General features: G+C 52.0%; 1 protein-coding gene across 5 annotated transcripts; it reads right to left on the reverse strand.

Moving 5' to 3' along the window:
- Window positions 1-6: 6 nt before the first annotated feature.
- Window positions 7-21,227, reverse strand: Rab3il1 (RAB3A interacting protein like 1). Of its 5 annotated transcripts, XM_055614112.1 has the most exons (11): window positions 21,114-21,227; window positions 11,902-12,157; window positions 11,378-11,473; window positions 11,219-11,296; window positions 10,370-10,588; window positions 9,271-9,417; window positions 8,658-8,786; window positions 8,456-8,568; window positions 6,400-6,499; window positions 4,046-4,112; window positions 1,171-3,243 (listed from the first exon to the last, which is right to left on the reverse strand). In XM_055614112.1, the coding sequence occupies exons 1-11, from the start codon at window positions 21,122-21,124 to the stop codon at window positions 3,161-3,163; spliced, it is 1,299 nt and encodes a 432-aa protein (XP_055470087.1). In that variant the 5' UTR covers window positions 21,125-21,227; the 3' UTR covers window positions 1,171-3,160. The 5 variants fall into 5 exon arrangements, with proteins under 5 accessions (XP_055470084.1, XP_055470087.1, XP_055470083.1 ...); XM_055614109.1 differs by lacking the exon at window positions 9,271-9,417 and having other exon boundaries at window positions 7-1,247; XM_055614108.1 differs by lacking the exon at window positions 9,271-9,417.
- Between the last annotated feature and the right edge of the window lie 624 nt (window positions 21,228-21,851).

Genomic DNA, 21,851 nt, shown 5'->3' on the forward strand with positions numbered 1-21,851 from the left:
GCACCAAATGAATGCCCACAATGCATGAAATGAATGAGGGAAGATTGTGGGAGGGAAAAAAATCATCATTCCAACACATAAATGAGAAAAGCCACTTGCTCCAAGGTTATGGCCCTGGCAGGATTCAAATCAGGGCAGGTTTGGCAGATGGTAAAGTGAGATATCTCAGGGTGCTTCACCAGGTAAACGTGATTAGTCGGGTTCAATGCCTCCATGCCTAGAGGCCAGACTCATGGCCGGCCAAGGAGGCCTCAAATGATCCCTATGTGCCAAGTATTCAAAAAAACCCAAGTGGGTTATCTAGAAAATTGAAGAACTGTGTGGCTGATAGCAGATGACCTCCCCAGTCAGCTTTCAAGAGTCAAAGCCCTGAGCTACTTCCCAGGATATAGTATAGGAAACCCAGGTTCAAGTTCCAGGCCTGTCTCAGTCTGTTTTTTTGTTTGTTTTTTGTTTCTTTTGTATGTATGGTTCTGAAGATCAAACTCCAGGCCTTGAATTGAGCACTTTACCACTGATCTATACCCCTAGCCTTCTGTATCAATTAAAAAGGCAAAGAACCGCAGCACACTTTGAGTTTTTAGTATTAAGAAACAAAACAAAACCCACCAGCTGAGCATGGTAGCACACACCTTTAATCCCAGCACTCAGAGGCAGAGGCAGGTAGATCTCTGAGTTTGAGGTCAGCCTGGTCTAGAAAGTAAGTCCAGGATAGCCAAGGCTGTTACATGAAGAAACCCCATCTCAAAAAGGCAAAACCAAAATCAAATCCAGGCCCAGAACAACAACAAAACAAAAAACAAACAAACTTAGAGGTGGGTTAATACTTTGGATCCCAGAGACTTAGGTCTTTGCAACACCTTTCTTTCTTTCTCTTTCTTTTTCTGGAGCAGGAGACTGAACCCAGGACCTGTGCTTGCTAGGGGAGCCTCTACCACTGGGGTAAATAAAACACGACCTCAGGACCTCTTTATGTTCTCCAATACCTCTCTCCATTTACATGAGGGATAATGGCATGTTTTTACGTTGCTAAGAGGCTGAAATAATGGATTCACAGAGAGGGCTGGGAACTATGACTAGTGCTTAGCTATTAACTGCTGCTAGCAGGGTGTGGCTGTGTTGATGGCCCCACCTGGGGTCTGTTCACGGTCAATGCTTTGTAGAAGCAGGACAAGTCAATCAGGGGAGTAGGGTCCTCCATGGGCTTCTGGGGTGTTCTCCTGGTGTTCCTGTGGTCCTGCATGAGGCTGGGCCCCAAACACAGAAGTTAGGGACAGATTAAATCCAGTGCTTAGGTTTTCATCCTCCCTTGTCCCCAGATGAGCAAGGGTTGACATAGTTAGAGGATGCCATGGAGAACCTGTATGGTACACCAAGTCCTCCCTTCCCTGACATCCTTTGTCTTTTACTTTCCTCCATCCAGTAACCTGGATGTATTGCTGGTATATTTATTATTGCCAATGCCAAGCACAGGGGAGACCCGAGTATTGGTTAGTGAATGAGTGGATATGACAGGGGTCTGGTCAGTGACCTGGTGTCTGTGCGGGATAGGGATATAGCGAAGGATTCTAGATTCTAATCATAATGGAGCAGGGGGAGGGCATGTGAGAACACAGAGGTGCAGCAGAGGCAGAAGAGTCCTGGGAACAAGCTACTGGCCGGAGAACATGTGAAGGCAGAGGACCTTGACAGAGCTCTGGATAGCCCCCAGCTGATCTACCATCTGAATTGTATCTGGGCCTCAGGCCAATTGAGAAGTGCCTGTAGGCTACCAACAACCAACCCCAGAATATGATGTACCGTCCTCCCAAGAAAGCACAAAGCCCCACAGGGGGCAGGGGCAGGAACCACAAGACGTCCTCTCATTCCTCCTCTGAGGTCACCCCACCTCTTTCCCCTTGTGTCTGCCATGCCCAGCAATTCTGTAGTTCCCACAGTCCTAAGGGAGGTAGCACCAGCCAATTCTGAACTGTCCTGTCAAGCCCCAGGAAGCCTAGATGCCTTGACTACCAGGCTTCTAGCAGACCTGGGGTCATCTCTGAGGGCTAGGGGTTTCACAGGTCAGAGCTGAACTCTCAGAGTGGCAAACTCATTCCTCAACTCCAGTAGTCTTCCCAACAGCAAGTAAGTGGTGGCAGCAGTGGGGGTGGCTTCAGGATTTGGGGTTAATCCCAAGCACGAGGCCAGTCAGGAAAGGATTTGATTTCATTCCTTCAGATGCCCAAGCCCTGGCCAGAGCCCCAGGGAGCAGGAGTGAAGGCCACTGCTGCCTAGCCCCTACCAACAAAGCCTTCCTTTATTAAATAGAGGTCGTGTTACATTCCACTTGAAGGAAATAGGGGCGTGGTAAGGGATATGTCCAGGTTGGATCCCCCAAGCCCAGTTCCCAAGTGGGCTGTGATGGGTACAGCAGGGTCCAGGTCCTGCATGGCCTGCCCACTCCATCCAGCCCAATCACAGGGCCCCTGCCGTCTGGATGGCTGCCCAGGATACATCCTGAGGCTTCCCTGGTGGCACAGACCTCTGTAATTTTAGGAACCGGGCCTCCTGGAGATAGGGTTGAAGTGGGGAGGGAGGGCCAGGGAGAGGGAGGCCTCTATGTAGAGGAATGAAAGAAGGGTCTTGAACTCATCTTTAGAGCACTTTGGGGCAATTATCCCTCCACCTTGTTCAGACTGGAGACACCTGCCTTACCACTGGGGCAGTCTAATGAGGCCACTTGGGAACAGAGTGAGAGTTGGCCACAAGGGGGTGCCAGTGATCCAGGACTTAGAAGCTATGGGGGAGATCCAGCCTCCTAGAACAGCGTTGGTAAGCATCAGGGACTTGTGGAGGGGCCTGCTCAAGTGTCCCCTCCCTGAGGCTTAGCCTCTCCTCAGTATGGCTCCAAGCTCCTTGGTCTTTGGTGCTTTCTTGAGATCCTCTTGGTGGCTACAGAGCCCAGTGTGCAAGAGGGTCATCTCATGAAGTCCAAGCCAGGCTGTCCTTCTGTCTGTCCCAGGTGGGATGGATGGTATTAACTCAGTACTGTCTCTACAGCCTGGCTGTTTCTCTGTCCTTCATCTTCTGGCTCAGAGTTGGCTCCAGGATTTCTTGTCTGTCTGTCCCAAGGCAGATGTTTGCTCTAGCTCAGAGCCTACTTCAGGCCTGGGGCCATGCCCTAGGCCTCCTGGGGGAAGAAGCCAAGCTTGGCTAGTGACATCCCCTTCCGCAGCCTCATTATTTCCCAGAACATTGGCTCAGCTGCAGACAGAGAGGACAGTTCATGGTCACTTTAGGCAACTACCCTGGCCTTCTCTGGTTTGGGGCAGAGCTCTGGGAACCTCCTCATCCTGGTCAGACATGCATGCACTCTCTGCCATACAGTTGTTTTCATAACAGGCTTAGAACTCCATATCTCTGGTTGCAAATGTTCCCCCACCTTGACCCATAGCAGTGAGCAGGGCCCAGAGCATCAGTCCCTGTGTCTGGAGAAGGACCCTTTAAGCAAGGACTCAGGAGGCAGGGAAGCCATGCTCTGGTGGACATGAAAAAGTAGGCAAGGGTCACAGGAGAGAGACACGTCATCAAGAACCTTGAATGTCACAGCTAGTAACAGGAATGCTGTCTTTGTTGGACCAAAAGATTTCAAGGCAGAGCCGGGTGCAGTGGTGCACACTTGTAATCTCAGCACTCTGGGAGACAGAGGCAGGAGGATCACTGTGAGTTTGAGGCCAACCTAGTCTACAAAGTTAGTCCAGGACAGCGAAGACTACACAGAGAAACCCTGTCTCGAAACAAAGAAAGAAAGAAAAAAAAACAAAGATTTCAAGGCAGAAGAAAAAGCAGCATGACCCAGATATGTGGAAGGCACCAGGTCTGCTGCCCCAGTGAGGCAGAACCCAGCACCAAGGAGGATCTGGGACAGTTTATTAACCTGCAATGCTCCCTTTTGCTAGACTTCTACTGGAGAGACTCTAGGCGCTTGGCCTGTGCTGACGCTGACAGGTAGACTTTCTCCCTCCCTTGGTCACCATCCCTGAAAAGGCCACTAGGGGGCACTCACCATCCTGCCGAACCAGGCCTTGCTGGATGTAGCGAATGTAGGTGAAGAAGTTGCATACTGCAGTGATCTGTGGGCAGAATGGAGAGGGTGGGACCCACAGATTCCCCATACTCTAGGGTCCCCTCCAAAAGCCAGTGTGGACCCTACCCCAGTAAGCAGAACCAGGGGTTGCTCTCTGACTCTGCTAGAATGGGGCTTCCAAGGTGTAATTAACAGTAGCAAGATTGCCCCAGCTGCTAAGAATAACTGCTGCTACTGCCTGGAAGCTGTGAAGCAGGTGAGACACAGATACACCATGCCCACTTTACCAGTGATAAGGACTGTCAGCTGTGGAGTTAGGAAGCGGCCAAGCTGACAGATGAAATCAGGCAGCCTGTACCAGCAGCTAATCTCAGTCCTCTCTGGACCTGCTCCGCCGGTGCTAGGAGGTCTGTCTGGGTCCACCAGACAAAAACTAGGTGTCTTGTGTAATTGCAGGAATTAGAATCGCTTTCCTGAGCTGCCTTGGTCCCTAAGCTTGAAGACCAAGGATAGCTAGAGAGGCCTGTTCTCTGCCAAGCTCTGGTGATCCTTCATTGGTGCAGGCACAACCCCAAAGACTCTTATAGAGAGGAGGCTCTGTTGGTATCCTGCCTAGAGGCCCAGAGGCCTAGGCCTTGCCCCATCTCCCAAGCTTTTGCGAGTTTAGGCTACACTGAGCCCACAGTGCCCATTTTGTGGTGGGAACACAGGCTAGCTCTTTGGCTGAAACAGGGACATCTCTGTGCTCAGAACTCTCTCCAGATCTAGCCAAAGCTAAGCCCAGTCTTGGTTTGCCTCCTCTCCCTGACCTAATCCTGCTTCTTGCTCCATTGAGACATTCCAGCAATGTCCGTGTAGGCTCTGTATCTAGAGAAGGAGCCAAGATGAGAGGAGGCAGCTGGGGGTTCTTGAGCAGGGAAGCCCTATGTGTAAGACACCCAGAGACTGGTGAGTGAGAGAGACTCTAGGGAACAGAACTTGCCAGGAGGCCAGAGAAGGTGCAGGGAGCTGGAATTGTGGGGAAGGCTGCCAAAGGCGGGGTGGTATGAAAAAGCACAGAACATCAGCCATGTATGGCTGAGCCTGGTACTAGGAAGGGGAAACAAGACTAGGGCGTGGGAGAGAGGGTTGGCACAACTCAGATGCCTGGGGACCACAAGGGGCTCCTGAGCATGGAGTGGCAGAGTGGTAGAGTTTCTCCCCAAAGGCTGTGTCCATCAGTCTCTCTGACCAAGGATCACATACCATACCATCAGACCCTCCTCAGCTCTGGTCTCTTCCACTACACAGCTTTTCCCAGCAGAACCAGACATCAAGGTCACAAATAAAAGTAAGTCCCACATATAATTTTGCAAGGCACAAGGATGGCCAGCATGGACCCTCCTGTTGCCCAGTGGGTTGGGCTAGAAAGGGATAAAGGGGACTCGAGGCCACACAACGAGGCTCTGGGCAGCCTGTAGATTCAAAGTAGGAACCACAAACAATTCAGTCCAAAGACTTCACATCTAAGCTGCATGGCCCTGGAGTACACTTCAGCCTTGATTTTAAAGGCCATGTGGTGCCCCTGGCCTACAAGGACCATCAAGGACCTCAGTCCTGAAAACACTTGGAATTCTACCAACAGCTGCAGGTGCTTGGAAAGGGCCCTGAACTTAGAAAGGAATCCAGCAGAGCTGAGCTCTAATTGCAGGCTGGTGGGTCCCTGAGCTGAGCTTGCATGGTGAGTCAGTGTCCAAGGTTCTGGCCCCAGAAAAAGGCAAGATGCTGCGAGTGTATGAATGCATGATATAGTGGTTCACGCCTTTAGCCCCAGCACTCAGGGGGCAGACGCAGGCAGATTCTCTGAACTCAAGCCTGGTCTCTATAGCTAGTTTTAGAACAGTCAGGACTACATAAGACCCTGACTTTTTAAAAAAAAAAAAAAAGTGTATTACCTTTTGGATGGGGATGTATCTCAACTGGTAGACTGCTTGCCTACCATGCACAAAGCTCTGGGTTCAGTCTCTAGCATGGTAACAAAACTAGGCATGGTGGAGCATGCCTATAATTCTAGCACTTGGGAAATAGAGTCAAGAGGTTCAAGGTTATCTTTAGTTGCACTACAAATGGGTTGTGAGAGACACTGAAAAAAAAAAAAACCCAGCATATTATCCGTATACTTATGGTCATCTGTCACATAACCAAGAAGATAACAAGACGCTTGGCCTGGCTATGGTCTGGGACAGTCTCTGCACCTCTGAGAGTTGTCTAGGCCGTGCTTCCTGGCCAGAGGTGAAGAGTTCAGCCCCTCTGGTCCCAAAGAAACCAGCTGACATGTGTGAAGGAAGACTTACCCTGGCCCGGGATGATGGTGAGATGTAATAGTGACTCTTAGAGTCCCCGAGGCGGATCCGATGGTGGCAGGTACGGGACAGTCCACTCAGGGCACACGTGCTGGAGGAAACAGAGGAAGTATAAGGGCTGAATGACGCTCAGAGGCATGAACATGTGCTAGCTAGAGGATGCTCGGAGAGTGAGCATAGCAGCCAGGCAGGAAGTAGGGCGTGGCCTCCTCTTCCCTCCCAGCTTCCCCAAGAGCCCTGGGCCAAACAAAGATGTGGGATAAGGCAAGTGTCCTCAGGATAGACCTTAAGTACAACCCCAGACCCTGCTCCTTTCTCCACATAGGCAGGGGAGCTTGGACAACCCCACCCCAGGTATACCAAGGCCACACCCTCTGCAGCCTCTAAAACCGCACACACACCATCATCCCATCTACCCCTATTACTTGGGACTTTATGGAGGATCACCTCTTTCCCTAACTGAACTCTGGTCTGACTCCCACAGCCCCACAGGTTTTTTTCATCCTCTGCCCACCAGGCCTCACTAAAAATCCCCTTGCGTGTCACCTTTCTCCTCAGCCAGGCCTGGGAAACCCACTTAGCACCTTCAGCTACATGCACATTAGGTGGCAGTTGTCCTGAGAGCTCATCCTCCAGACTTCCCCTCCCAAATCTTGTTCCTCCACTAGTCCCTGCCTCCATGACAAACTCTACTGGGCTCCTTCCCCGACATCTGTATCTGGTCACCATGTCCCCAGCCTACATCATCCCTGTTACCTAGATTCCCTCAGTGCTTTCCAACCACTCTCCCTTTCTCTTACCCTTTCTTCTCAGTGTTACAGCCAGGAGCTTCTCCAAAGGCCATACAGAACCCACCATCTTTCCCCATGGCTTCCATATTGCCCAGGAAATAATTACAGAATGCCAGGTAAAAAGACGGTGTTACCTTTTCCTTCACTGTGAAGTTGAATGGGCCTCCCTCTCTTTTAAGGGAGCATCTGCTGATGACCCCCAATAAACCAGCCTAGTAAGTTGCAGAGGCTCTTTATACTCTAGCTCCCCACCACCACCACCACCACCACCACCACCACCACCACACACACACACACACACACACACACACACACACACTCAGTCCCAGCTCCCAGCTCCATGGCTATGGCCTGTTCTGAGGTATTTCACACTCTAGCTTCCCTGACCTTCATTCATTCTGTTCCCTCTGCCTGTAAAGCTGGCTCAGATGTTCCTTCTGTGTGGCCAGGCTTCCCTTGTGGAACCAGCCAGCCAGCTATGGAACCCCACCTAGCCAGCTCTGGAATGTCAATGGGGAAAACCTGCCTGTTCCTCAGTCCACCTTGACTGCTAAGCTCTGCTGCTACCCCTGCTCAGTGCTGGCTGAGCAGCATGCAAGATAAGATGCCAAGGCTGTTAGTAACATATTGGCAGGACATAGAGCCAGCCACTAGCAATCACTTATATGCCAATCGGAGCCCAATATCTCCATGGGGCAGAAGAGGAGGGGAAGGGAGCAATGATGACTCCAGCCAGAAAAGACACTGGCATCAGGAATCTTTGTCAAAGATACTTCCTGGTCCTAAATCAGGACAGTGGTGATGATTCCTCTCTTGCAGTTTTTTTCTTTGTTTGTTTGTTTGTTTGTTTGTTTTAAGTAGGGTTTTATGTAGCCCAGGCTTGTCTTGAACTTACTCTGTAGCCAAGAGTGATCTTCCTGCCTCTACCTCCCAAGTGCTGGGATCATAGGTGTATCCCACCACACTTGGTTTTACATGGTGCTGGGGACAGATCCCATGGCTTTGTGCATGATGGTCAATGCTTTTACTAAGCTATATCCCCAGTCCCATGTCCATCTCTTGGGAGTCCTAGGCTAGGTCATGAACCCTGGGAAACAGTCACCCTGAATGTTACAGTCCCTATCCACCCTGAGGCTCTATATCCCATCTAGGAGCTCCAAGACTCAGGCTCATGTCCCAGTTCCCTAGGGTGCTCCCTGAGGCTCCATGTTGGACCTTCCCATGGGGGCAGGAGGGGGTCCAGGATGCCAGCTTACTTGGTGTTGTTACAGTCAACAGTGGGGACCTTCACAGTGGGCAGAGTCTGTGAAGCCACAGGCTCGATGGTGAGCGTGTTGTCCTCCACAGCAGCCCGCACCAGAGATGAGAGCTGTAGCACATCAAGGTAGAGCAGTGAGACGCTGGGTGACTGGAACCAACGGGCTGGGTCCCCAGCTGGCCACCCTTGGCCCACCTCACCTCCTGCACTGTAAAGTCGAGGCAGGGGCCCACATCCTCCCGGTATACCCTTTCCAGGAAGGGGCAGTTCTTATCCAGGGTAGGTGACGCCCTCCAAGCCTGGAACTCTGCAAACAGGGTTGTATCCACCTGCAAGAAAGAGTTGCCAAGTAAGGGCAGTCAAGGATGAGGGTAAGTACCTCAGTGAAGGCAGAGCTGGCAGAGAGGAGAGCAGGAAGATGCAGGGTCGGGGCTCAGTGGGCTGTCAGGCCTGTCCTCAGCAGCCATGCAGGGGAGCAGAGTCCAGGGGAAGAGGAGGTCCTGTTTGCCCTTTGCACCAAAGAATTTGGAACAACACAGTTTGTATCTGGGTGTACATTAAGTTTCTTGGCACTGCAAAATTACAGACTTGGATCCAGGGCCTTGGCCTGAATGCTGCTACTGACTCCTTTTGGAAGAACCACCAAGAACAGGACCCACAGGTCTACACATAGAGGTACATGCATGGAGGAGAGAACATTTCACAGGTTTCCCTGCTGACCACTGGAGGAGGCAACAATGACCTCCCCTGGGCTGCATGCAGTGAGTGAAGCCCAGAGGAGGGATGTGGGGCGGCCCCGAAGGGAGCCATTACCTGTCGGGAAAAGGAGAGAGAGGTATCGGAGTTGGGGGTCGTGGGCGGCTCCCCAGATGGGAGCTGCCAGGTCGGCTCGTAGGTGAGGTGGATGGCCTTGCTGGGGATCACGCACAGGAGCAAGGAGAGTAGAGGGGGTAGCCCAGGCTGGGCCAGGGGAATGGGTGGACGGATGGACAGACAGACATACAGAGACAGACAGGAGGAAGGAGGAGATGTCAGTGTCCAATGGGAAGCTCAGTATTCAGAAGGGGACCCAGAGGGCTTTGTTTGCACATCTTCCCTAAAAGCTTAGGAGACAGATGAAGAGAGTTCTGAGCTAAGATAGGCTTGAGCAAGAACCTCAGGAAGCTGAATCTCACCCCACGTCTCCCTGGTGTTCATCCAAAACAGCCTAAACTGGCTTTTTAGTATCCCCACAGTTCTGCCCTCCCCCCCCCCCCCCGAGGGAGGCAGGGAATGTGGCGTGTGAGGTAACAGAAGTACTAACAGCTACCTAACAGCCTGTGGTCATGTCAGTCCAGTCTGGCCAAGCCTCCTTCCCTCTTTTCCCTGCTGAGGCAGGAGAGAGACATTTTCTAATGTCTACTTGCCTCAGTACCACTGCTCAGACCATAGAATATGTGTCATAGTGTAGTCTTAGACCTCAAGACTGTAGTCACAAACATCAGGTATCCCCCCCTCTAGAAGTCCAGTGGCATCTGTCTCCTTCCCCCCACCCCCACCCCAACAGGGTTTTTCTGTATAGCCATGGCTGTCTTGGACTCTCTTTGTAGACCAGGCTGGCCTTGAACTCACAAAGATACATCTACCTCTGCCTCCTGAGTGCTGGGATTAAAGGCTCTGTCCGTCACTCTTACCACAAGAAATATATCTCTGAAGAGGCTTCCTGAGAGAGGACCTTCAGGTCCTAAGAGTCTGCTTGGAATAAAAAAAGCCTGCCCAGCCTTCACAGTTCAAGGGACCCTGAAGCCCAGAGAGGAGAAAGATGAGTAGGCTCCCACAGGAGGGGTCAGGATGGCTCTTCCGGGATGCTGACTTGGCTGGTTAAGCATGCTCACCCCTCCCCATTGTGAGCTCACTATGGCCTGTGCCTCACCTCCTTGCCTTCTTTGTCTGGGGTGGGGATACGCCCTGCAGTGGGGCACACAACAGGGCAGAGGGAACTGCTGGTGCTCTTATGGCGTGAGTGGCCCTTTCGGGGTCCGGCCTTGGTGGGACTCAGCAGCTGTGGGTGGAGCTCACGGTTGGGAGAGGCTGGTGTGGATGTGATGACCAGTGTCTTCAAGGCTGTCACCTCTGCCTGGAGCATGTCGATCTGGCCCAGACAAGATGACCGTCAACCCCAACGTGGGGTTAATGTCACCATGGCTACCATGGCCTGGCAGCCAAGTATCCCCAGCAGTATCTAGCCCATCCCCTCACCCTTGGAACAACCTCTAAGACTTCTATTCTTTAGACAGGGAAACCAAGGCTGAGAGGAGATATGGCCTGCCTCCGGTTGAGGTGTGAGACTCTGCTGGAGGCAGGCATCTGGGAACTTCCTGGAGTTCCTACTAGGGAGTGTTTGGAGATTCCCCAGAAGCCAAGAACAGCCCAGCTTCACTTTTACTGATTGGTAAGCGCTCTAAGCAAGGAAGCTGCTTGCCTTTGTTCTACAGCCATGGCCCATGTTCTGCCTTGGAGGCAGGACGACACCCAGGGTCCTCTTGCACTCTACAGGGTCCTAGAAAAATTTCCAGCAGGAGCACTGATGGAGTCCGGTGCCCTGGGCTACTTAATTTCAGACCCTCCCTGCGTGTCCCAGATCTGTGTCCTTCTGTTCCTGATGTCTGGTTGGTCTGTGAGCGACCTGTTGCATGCCCTTGCTAGCTGAGGGCAGTACTCTCCAGCAAGGACTGTGACAAAAAACCTTGGGCTGGCTTAGGCACACAGGGATGGGTCTCACCTTGCCCCAAGCCTCCTTCAACTGCTTTTCTGATGCTGCCTGCTTCATGTTGGCTTCCCGGACCATCTTGTGGGCTTCCTAGAAGGCGGGGCAGCTCTGCATGAGTGGTTACAAGATACTGCACACCTGGGCCACCCACTCCCAGGCTGCCCAGCGCACCTCAAACAGGCTGGCTGTCAGCTCCTCCAGCTCCTGCTCCAGCTGTGCACGAACCTTGCAAAGCCGTTCACACTCCTCATCCTTCAGCTTCAGCTCCTGGGTGCAGACAGGAGGCTGTCTGTCATTCCACCCTAACCAGGCTCCATTTCCCCAGCCACTGCTGTGAGGCTCCAAGCCACCAGCTCGCTTCACCAGGTGTCTGACATTTTGTGGTACGTTAGCCCCAACGCACAAGATTAAAACCCTAGCCTGGTAGCCCATCAGAGCTGGAGGCAGATTTCTGGCTAAGTCAAGATATGTGAAAATCATTTTAGACTTCTGAGGCTTCAGTGGTGGAGTGCATGCCTAGCATGCTTGAAGCCCCAGGGTAAGCCCCTCTTCCTTTGAGTTCCCAGGGCTCCAGCCTGGGCCTGGCATGCAACCTTGCCAAGTGATGACCCCTCTTCCTTCCTTCCACAGATATCTGGGCTCAACTAAGTCTGGTTGCTCTTCCTCAGCCCCCAACCCTACCCTGGAGTACCTACCTTCTGGGCTTTGTATAGCTCTTCCTTCAGGAACTCTGAGCCTTTCTCTCGGATCTCCATGGAAGAGCTGCGCAGGCGTGACACGTCCAGTGGGGCGGCTGCCGAGTGTCCCTCACCCTGGGTCTCCTCCCGGGAAGCAGAGGCTTCTACCAGGCCTCCAGGGGGCTCCCTGTTACCTTTGCCAGGGTCCAGGTTTTTCCAGGGGACTGAAACAGCAGAGAGGCCCACAGGGAGGCCCTCGTCTTGTTGGGGTGGGCTGCAAGGCAAACAAGGGCATCAGCACACACAGGCTGGGGCCTCAGGACCTGCAGAACTGAGCCCAGGTACCGACCCTGGGCCACATACCTGTCACACGAGCCTCAGTCTGTCCATCTGTAAAATAGAGCCACTACCAGCTGTAACTGACTGTCACAAGGGCAGAATGGCCAAGCACGAACTCTCTTAGTGGCCAAGGCAGGACTCATGCATCTTTGTTATCCACCATCCCCAACCTAGGGTACAGGGCAGTGCTTGGTATGCAGCAGGTGAGGAGTTCTAGGTCCAAACTCAACTCATATTTGTCAAGCAGACAGATGAGTATGAATGTATCGGTGCTTAGAATAAGTCTCTACTCTTACGTGGTGGGTAGAGATATGGTATGTAGCAGGTACTTGTGCGTGTGTCTATGTGTGTGCCTTTAAGATTTGTATTTGTATTCCCGTGCATATGTATGTGTCTTGGGAGTGACTGTCACTCCCAAGAGTTGGAAGGGGATGGGCAGAAAATCTTGCCTCAGAAGAGGCAGTTAAATGGGAGCCTTCATAGACATAGTTAAAACAAATCGAACGTTATCAATAACATGGTATCGTTAGTGAAAATGTCAATATGATAGAAGTCCACAAAGGCGGGCCAGAGAGGAAGCGTCAGGCCTCAGCAAGCAGGAAGAGTCTGCAAATAGCCCAAGCACCACAGATCCATTTCCTGTCAACCCTGGATTTTGTGAGGAGCAAAATTCAGCTCTCCCTGGCCTTCTGTGTCTCCAGACAAACGTTCCCTCTTCTGGAAGCCTCAGGACCCTGAGCTTGCCAGAGCTGAAGCCCCTGGACACACTTGGGGTAATACACTTAACCAGCCCCCACTTCCAAGCTACAGTCCCCCCTAGAAAGCAGACCCTGGAGAGGAAAGAGAGGAAGGTCCAGCCAGTGGCTGTTTGTGCAGAGACAGCGCCTCTGGATTTGCTTGCTCAGCAAAATCTGGGGCTCCTGAGCCAGCAACCTCAGAGCAGCAGTGGCTTGGCGGGCTGGGGGGGGGGGGGGCTGGGCTGGCTGATAACAGTGGGGAAGTGAGGGGGAGGGGCTCAGCCAAGCCTGCACTGGAAGAACACAAGGCCAATGGGACTGGGTCTTAAAATACTTGACAGAAAATGCTGGGGACTGTCCCTTTCTCTTGAACTCAAGATCCTGAGAAGTTCACCAAAGAACCTCTGAGCCTCAGTTTCCCTGTGAGTAACTCAAAGAGAGTGAGATCTCAAAGACTATAAGCACTGAGCCCACTGCCAACTGCTTTAACATGACCCTGGCCACTGCCCAGCCCAGCCTTTTCTCTGCTCTGGAACAGGCCCAACATGTGGCCTTGAGGCTCCTGGAACTGGGCCCTGCTTGGCAAGGACTTAGCCTCACTGAACATAAGGTAAGGGCAGAGATTCACCATTCCACCAGTGTGTGAGGCAAACAGATTTCTCCAATACCATTCATGGGGGAAGAGGCTTGTTGGCACAGGGCCCTTGAGGTCTGAGCCCCCTAACAGTGCTGTGGCAGCTGTATGGAATGAGAACTCTGCCCTGGGATTTGCAGTTTGCTTAGAATGACTGGACAAGGAGCCTCAGGGGTTCTCCTGCCTCTGTTTTCCCAGGACCATGATTATGAGAGTGTGTGCCACCACACCTGGCTCAAGCCCAGGTTCTCATGTTTGCAGAGCAGACCAAGCCAGCTCCTGGCTGTGTGCGTGTGCGTGTGTGTGTATTTGTATTCACCTGCATGTATATGTATGTGTCTATTCATGTATGTCATATGTGTTGGTACTCACAGGGGCCAGAAGAAAGCATCAGATCCCCTGGAACTAGAGTAACAAGCAGCCATGAGATCCCTCATTTGGGTTCTGGGAACTTGGGTCCTCTATTAGAACTTGTTGGGGACTGGCCTGGTGCTTTATTTAGACAGAAAAGGGGAATTGTTAGGGTTGGCCTGGTGCTATGTATTCTAATGTTAATTACTGGCGCCCAAGATCTTGTCCCTGCTCAGAAGAGCACATTCTCACTTAAACCTATCCTTGTTTTGTAAACATGCCTAAGATATTTAACTGATTGGTTGATTAAAGGCCTTTACCTGGGCAGGGCAGAATGGGGCAGACTTTTGAGGACAAGAGAATCACAGCAGACAGATGGGAAGAGAGGAAGGAGAAGGATGCCATGATGGGTTAGCATGGAGAAGAAACCACATAGGTCAAGAGGAAAGACTCGAATAACGATGAGAAAAGGCCCAGATGAAAAATACAAGCAAGTACCATGGAATTATGTATGGAAAGTACACCAGATGAGGAGGATTAAGGTGGATGGCATTGGATGGGGGCTGGGAGACAGCAAGGTGTCTTATTATTGTTGGGATCAGTAAGCAGGCACTTCTACAGGCAGCCCCAAGGGACCTGACAGACCAGTTATCAGGCATTTGTGAAGACACCCAGACCACCTGGAACTAACTGCGCATGCCCTGGGTCACCCTATAAGAGAACTGGAGCCCTCCTTTCCTCTCTTCCTTACTCTCTTACTCTCTCTCTCTCTCTCTCTCTCTCTCTTCTGTCTTGTCTCTCTGCGACCCCTTTCTCCCCCTTCCCCTAATAAACCTCCCACGTGGAACCGATCTTGTGGTGTGATTTGTGAACCCGCGTGTAACCTCCACAGGTGCACAGGTGCATGTTTCCTAACAATTATTGAGTCAGCTTAGGTGAAATATCTGCCCTGCCCAAGATAAATAAGGCAATTATAAAATCTAACAGGTGTCTGTGTCTTATTATTTGTGATAGCGGGTTAGATAATACCGCCATTATAATCTTATGGCTAATAATAAACATTATATAGCCCGACGCTTTTTTAAAATTTACAAATGCTCTTAATGATTGAGCTCTATCTCTCCAGTCCCAGACTGGAGTTTTAAATACTCTTTACACAGTAACTGTAGTCTTTCCTCCATACTAGAGATAGGGATGCAAGCTCAGAGAGGAGGGGACTTCCATGGCGGTCCCACAGCTGGCCAGGGGTAGTGTGGAGACAGGCAGCCAGTCTTCAGAAGAGCTCCCAGCATCTAGCCAAGTGGTCTGGTATGGGGTGAGCATTACAATCAGCACAGAAGCTTCATGAGCAAAGGTTTCTGGAACTAGGGGAACTCAGTAGGCTTTTTATGAGTTAGAGCAGGGAAGCCTTACCCAGTCCCAGCTCAAATTGGCTAAGCCACAGAAAACACCCTGTCTAGAGTGATGGCCTAGGGAGAGAATAAGGAGGAAACTGTGACCAAGATCATGGCCAGGCTTTGCCCTGGGATTCCTGGAATCTGCTTTCCCCATAGATTCATAAAGAAACCATCAGGCAGAGGGATGCTATCAAAATCAAACAGGAAGTCACTTGTTACATAGTGCCAGATGAATAGGTATCAGTCCTAACCAGGCGGAGATGCCCAAAATGCCTGTCCTGATTCTGGGTCCTGAAGCTGAACCTACAGGCACTCCCATCCTGGCAAGGGATGGCAGAGGTGGAAGGGGAAGAAGGACATAGTGTGAACGTGGCAGGGACTCCAGTCTGCAGATCCTCTTCCCTCTCACTTCCCAGCTTCAAGGCCAGTTCTGGTGATCCATAAAGTTCAGAGAAAGGAGGAAACTGAGCCAGGCTCTCTGACCCTCCACAGACTCCAGCCTCAAAACCTGCGTGTGAGGCCTCTGGTAGGCAGGGGACTCACAATCCTTGCACCTCCTCAGTCCAGGCTCTGGGGAAATAATAGTCTCTTGTGAGGAGTATACTATAGGATGGGAATCAATCTTCTAGGGCTGAGAGATACTAAAAGTCAAGGTTGGACACATATGGGGTGGTCAGCATCCCCCAGCTCAAAGCTGGCTTAGGAGCCTAGGGCCCCCACATACAGGAAGTGCTCTCCTGGGTCACTTCCCCAGGAAACACAGTGCAGTGGCTACAATCTTCAGTCCACCATGCCTGTCCTGCAGAGGCAGCAGAAACTTTTGTCCCTACCCTCAAAGCATAACTGAAGGAGGAGTCCTGAAATCTGGCCTGTCACTCAGACACTCAAAAACCCTTGGGTCAGGAATTCCTGGTCAGAGCTAAATAGGATCCCTCTCAGCCCTCTGAGAGGGCTTCTACCTCTCCTAGCCTGGACAAACTGGCCTGCTCTGGGCTCCTCAGCAAATGGGCATGGCCCTCTGCAGCTATTTCTACAATTAAGAATCTTTTCTCTTTTTCAGGCCACAATGGTTCACTAAATAAACAGCAGAGGGGGCCCTGAGCACAGCTCTGGGACAGGAGAAGGGCGGGGCTGGGAGGGTACATCCCATGCCTGGAACTCTCAGGAGGGCACTGACACGGTTCAGGAGCTAGATTCAGACTTATTCAGGAGACTAAGAATGACAGACATATGAGACCCAGGCGGCAACAAGGTGCCAGGAAAAGCCCAGACCAACAGGTCCACAGGGTTGGTTTCCAGGTTCCCGGTTCAGGTTCAGCCCAGCCCACCACTTCAAGCACCGTGGATGTCATGACAGTACTCTGGTGAGATTCGTCGGTCTAACTTTAATGACAAAGCACCCAGGAATGACACAGGGTTGGTGGAGTGGCTGGGACCACACAGCAAGGTGGTAGGATGGGGACTGAGCCCGGACTGCAGGCACAGCACAAACAGCATGTGACTCGCCCCCAGGAGCGGGAAAGAATGGAGGTTTCAGAGAAGTGAGGCAGGATGCAGATGGGGTTTGAGGAAGTTGGAGGCAGTAAGGGAGGAGTGCTGAAGGGTGATGCCAAGGGCTTCCTTGCCTGCCTGGCAGGACTGAGCTGAGAGGGGACACACAGACAAAGCACTGTAGGGGAAACCATGGGCATGGGCAGGGGTAGAGCAGGAGTCGGGTAGGAAGGCAGGTAAAATATGCAGTATAGTAATTGATTAACTAAGCTAATTTAAAACCAAGGGAAAGGTGAATGAGAATAGTGGAATGGGAATGAGGAAGTGGGAAGGGGTCTTCAGGGAAGCGAAAGGGGGTGGCTCAGGCTTTTGGGAAGTACAGGGTGCTGTGGGTAGCTAAAGGGAAAAGGCAGGACAGTGACAGCTGTTGGGAGGTACCAGTGGGAACAGCCAGCACCCAAGCCTGGGCTTGGGGTGGCAGAGATACATCTTGTGTCTCTGGTGGCAGAGTCTGGAGTCCAGTCAGAATCCAATGAGCCAAGGCAAGGAAGCACAAGGAACAGGCAAAAGACAGAATGGGCCTAGGCCACCGATGGAGGGGAGTGGGGCAGAGGCAGGGGATGTTGCAGGAACAGCAGCAGGCCCTAGAGGGAGATCAAGAGACTAAGTAGATGGCCCGGCCAGATTCTCCATGCCACTGCCCCCAAGGCCAGGCCAGGAGAGGATTCAACCCCATCTCTCCACCAAGAAAAGAACCAGGCCAGGCCTAGATGAGAGAGTTTCAGGTTCTGCTGGTACAGGCTTCTGAGGTCTCCCTGTATATATAGTCCAAGATTTCACACACACACATACACACTCTCAAACTCTCAAAATAACATCCTCACTCCATCATCTAGACTCGGCTTGGCCCCCAGGACCACAGGCCTATGGAACTACGGGAAATAGAGGAAGGGAAGCCCAGTCTGGGATGTGTGGTGAAGAACATGGAGTCCCTAAAAGTGAGGTTAGACACACACACACACACACACACACACACACACACACACACACACACGACATCTGACATGTAACATGTGTGTGTAGTGAGTGCCACATCCCGATCCTCCCATAGGTGCAAGAAGATTCCAGGAGCCACCATGGCGTCCCCTTTCCCCTCCTATTTCACTTTGTAGCCTCCCTTCCTGGTTTCCCAAGGGTTACTGAGTGTACATCCAGTTCCGAGGCCTGGCAGGGCAGAGCTCTACCGAGGGTCTGGTCTGATCCTAGACACAAAAGTGCTGGGTAAGGAGAAGCAGGCAAGACAGTTCCATCTGCTGAAGGGCCAGGGAGTGGGGGGAATGGGGAGACCATCTGCCTGATCCTAGGGCTCTCAGTCCCCTGTGACTTAGGTTTCACGGCAGGAGCTCTTAGTGCAGTGAAGGCCCGGAACAGTTAAGTGACTCGCCCAAGACTGCAGAGCCTAGACATCTCCAACTGGGGAACTGCCTAGTCACTGGCTTGGGGCAAAGGCATGGCCCTTAACACCTGGAAGGCTGGGTGATCGTAACAACTTAACTTTTTTCTTGGCCTTCCCTAGAGATATGTATGGTTCCTCCCATCCAACAAGTGGGGAAACTGAGACCAGCAGGTCACACCAAAGTTATGTGGCTGCTCAATGGGACAGAACCAGTGCAGAACCCAGATTCAAACTCTCAAAATAACATCCTCACTCCATCATCTAGACTGGGCTTGGCCCCCAGGACCACAGGCCTATGGAACTACAGGAAATAGAGGAAGGGAAGCCTAGTCTGGGATGTGTGGTGAAGAACATGGAGTCCCTAAAAGTGAGGTTAGACAGCTAGGCATAGTGGTGCAGCACCCAGGAGACTAAGGCAAGAGAATCAAGAATTCTAGGCGAGGGCCAGTGAGATGGCTAAGTGAGGAAAGGGGCTTGCTGGATAACCTTGAGGGCCTGTTTGATCCCTAGAACCCACATAAAAATCGAAAGAAGCTGGGCGTTGTGGTTCACACCTATAGTCCCAGCACCCTGGGAGGCAGAGGCAGGCAGGTCTCTGCGAGACCCTGGTCTACAGAGTGAGTCCAAGACAGTGAGTACAAGTCTTGTAGTTCAAGGCTACACAGAGAAACCCTGTCTCAAAAAAACAACAAACAAAAACAAAAAACTCAACAAAGCTATCCTCTTCCTTCAACATGTATTTGGAAACACAAGTGCTCCCTTACTCATCTTACAAACACACACACACACTCCACACAAATAAAAATTTATTTAAAAAGAGTTCCAGGGCCAGGCATGGTGACACACGCCTTTAGTCCCAACACTGGAGAGGCAGAGGTAGGTAGATTGCTGTGAGATCAAAACCAGCCTGGTCTACAAAGTGAGTCCAGGACAGCCAAGGTTACACAGAGAATCCCTGACTCTAAATAAATAAATAAATAGATAGATAGATAGATAGATAGATAGATAGATAGATAGATAAATAGATAGATAGTTCCAGGTTAGCCTAGTCTATATGGCAAGAACCTGTGTCCAAAAAGTAAAGCCAAACAAAATGGGACTAAGGCTGAAGATACAGCTCAGTTGCTGGAGTACTTGCCCAGCACACACAAAGCTCTGGATTCCATCCCAGCACTGCATAAACCAGACACTGTGGCACACGCCTGAAATCCCACTACTTCGAAAATGAAGAGACAGGTCATCCGTCTCTTCTTGGGAATCCTAAGGATTTTATTCCTGGCTCCTACAGGGTCCAGTCACTTCTGCTCATCCCCTTTTAGGACCCTGCCATAAACACCATAGCTCAGTTCATCTTTCAGCAGAAAGTCAACCCCTAGAAACCTAGTGGAGTGCTCCATGGTCCCTACGTCCTCAGTGCAGTCTAGAAGCTCAAACTCTGATTCCTTTGGCCAAGCGCTTCAGAGCTGGCTCAGTGGTTAAGAGTGCTTTCTGCATAAGCATGAGGACCTGGGTTCAGATCCCAGAGTGGCCACATACACCTGCAAGCTCAGTACTGTGAGGGGACATGGGAGCATGAGAATCACTGGGGGTATTGGCACACTAACTTAATTAAACAACAAGCTCCAGGGTTCCAGTAAGAGAGACCCTGTCTCAAGGGAATACAGTGGAGAGAAACGGAACAACACACTCACACTCTCAGTGTTCAAGCTGTCCCCATCTCCAGAGAAAGGGAGCGGCACCCTGAGGGTCATGCAGAAATTGCATCAGTCCACTCAGCATAAAGGCTCACAACTGCCTTTAGAACAGGTTGCTCCTCAAATACACAACCCTAAGGATATGCATTCCCAAAGAGCATTGCTTCAACCTCTTCGGGCACCAGGAACCCACCCAAAAACACTTCGCAGGCTTAGCTAGACTCTTTCCCTGGAGCAAAATTCCAACAAACACAGGCTGGCTTACGCTCCATCTAAAAGATCCAAGCCTGTCCACACCTCACGGGAGCCCAGGTTTGGTGCCCTAGTTGGGGTTGGAGCCCCATTTCTTCCTAGTGCTTCTGCCCAAACTCAGCTGGGATCCATGAGAGTAAATAGATCTCACCTGTTCCCCTCCCCCAGGGGCTTTCCTCCTTCCTATTCTGGAACGGTCTTTAGAAGGAACACTCCCCAAGACCTAGTCTTTGCTGCCCAGGGAGGAAAAGGCATTTGCTAAATTCAAGAAAGGACTTCAACCTCTGTGAACACAGCGCAGGGTCTCCTATTAGATTGGCCAAGAACAAGAGTCAGCCTTAAGAACCAATGGCCCTAACAGATGGAAGTGGGGGTGAGGGGTGGAAAAGACCACAGAGAACTCATGGTCTGTACTATGCCCCTCCAGACTGAGGGAAAGTACCACCCACCTCATATCTGGAACCAAAAGGTTCCAGTCACCTGGCCAGGGACCTTGGAGAGACAGATCTAGCTTTCTCAATTGCACTGCTCCCTCAGAGTTCATGGCTGTCCCCTCCTTCAAATGTGTGGCCCAGATTTACCATCACTCATCTCACCACCACCACTTTTTCTCATGCGCGCCACTGGAGCTAGGAGGAGTTGGCGCTGCCACCCTTCCCACCCTGGGGCAACTCAGATCGGTCCCGCCAAGGTCCTTTCAGCTCCCAGGCTGCAGCGTGTTCTCAAGCTACAAAGCACCCCTCCACTGCAGGCAGGGCTGAGTACAGATCATCTCCCAAATGGGGTACAAACAACAGAGATGAACCCCCCTGTTCTCCCACCCCAGGAGGCCAGCGCGGCCCAGACCGAGCGCAGAGCCACTGGCGTGCGGGCACCTACCCGCTCCACATCCCGGCGCCTCCACTCTCTGCGTTGCCGCAGCCGGGTCCACGCGCGCCGCCAACTCTGCCAGGACCCCAGAGCTGCGCTGGCGCCTGTCAATCGCTCCACCGCCAGTCTGTCCCGCTGGCCGCCTAGGGTTTGCGGCTCCGCCCCACCCCAGCCCTTCCCCTGCCCTGGGCGGGTCACGTGCCAGAGAGGCGGGCCCCAGGCCACGTGCCCGGCCCCGCCCCTCTGCTGGCCCAGCCCTGTCCCTCTAGCTGCAGGGGACAGTGATCCCGCGAAGCGAGGGCAGGCTGGTCCTTTCATCTCATAGCCAGAGCTGGTCTTTGCCTTTTTCAGTTTCTGCCTTGAACTTTTGGGCCACCCTTGCTTGAGAACCTACAGTGGGTCTCGGGGGTCTCAGCTCTGATTCACGCGCAGATTGTCATTTAAAGCGGGCAAACACCTCCTGCACACCCACAGACTTTTAGCCCTGTTACAGGTCCTGGAGCTCGCAGATCTACACCAGTACCTGAATGACACAGGGCTTCTGGGAAGGGGGAGGGGCGGTTAACCCAAGAGAGCGCTACTTTGGCCCAATCTTAACGCCTCTGCTTCCAGCCTTCCCCTCTCCCTCCCCCTACATATGAACACTGCTTCTCCCAGCTTTGCCAGTCATCCTAAACTCTGGAGACCACTGGGCCAAACCTCACAAGCACCTGTCTGTCCCAGGTACGCAAAAGATCTGTGAAAAGC

Source organism: Psammomys obesus, unplaced genomic scaffold, assembly GCF_907164565.1.
Source record: "Psammomys obesus unplaced genomic scaffold, mPsaObe1.curated_primary_1811, whole genome shotgun sequence".
Classification (NCBI taxonomy): domain Eukaryota; kingdom Metazoa; phylum Chordata; class Mammalia; order Rodentia; family Muridae; genus Psammomys; species Psammomys obesus.

Excerpts from the sequence above, each read along its gene's own strand:
- Rab3il1 (XM_055614112.1), bottom strand. Across the intron at positions 8,569-8,657 it reads TCGACTTTACAGTGCAGGAG|CTCTCATCTCTGGTGCGGGC; the intron begins GTGAGGTGGGCC and ends GATGTGCTACAG. Across the intron at positions 4,113-6,399 it reads CACCATCATCCCGGGCCAGG|ATCACTGCAGTATGCAACTT; the intron begins GTAAGTCTTCCT and ends TTCTGCCCACAG.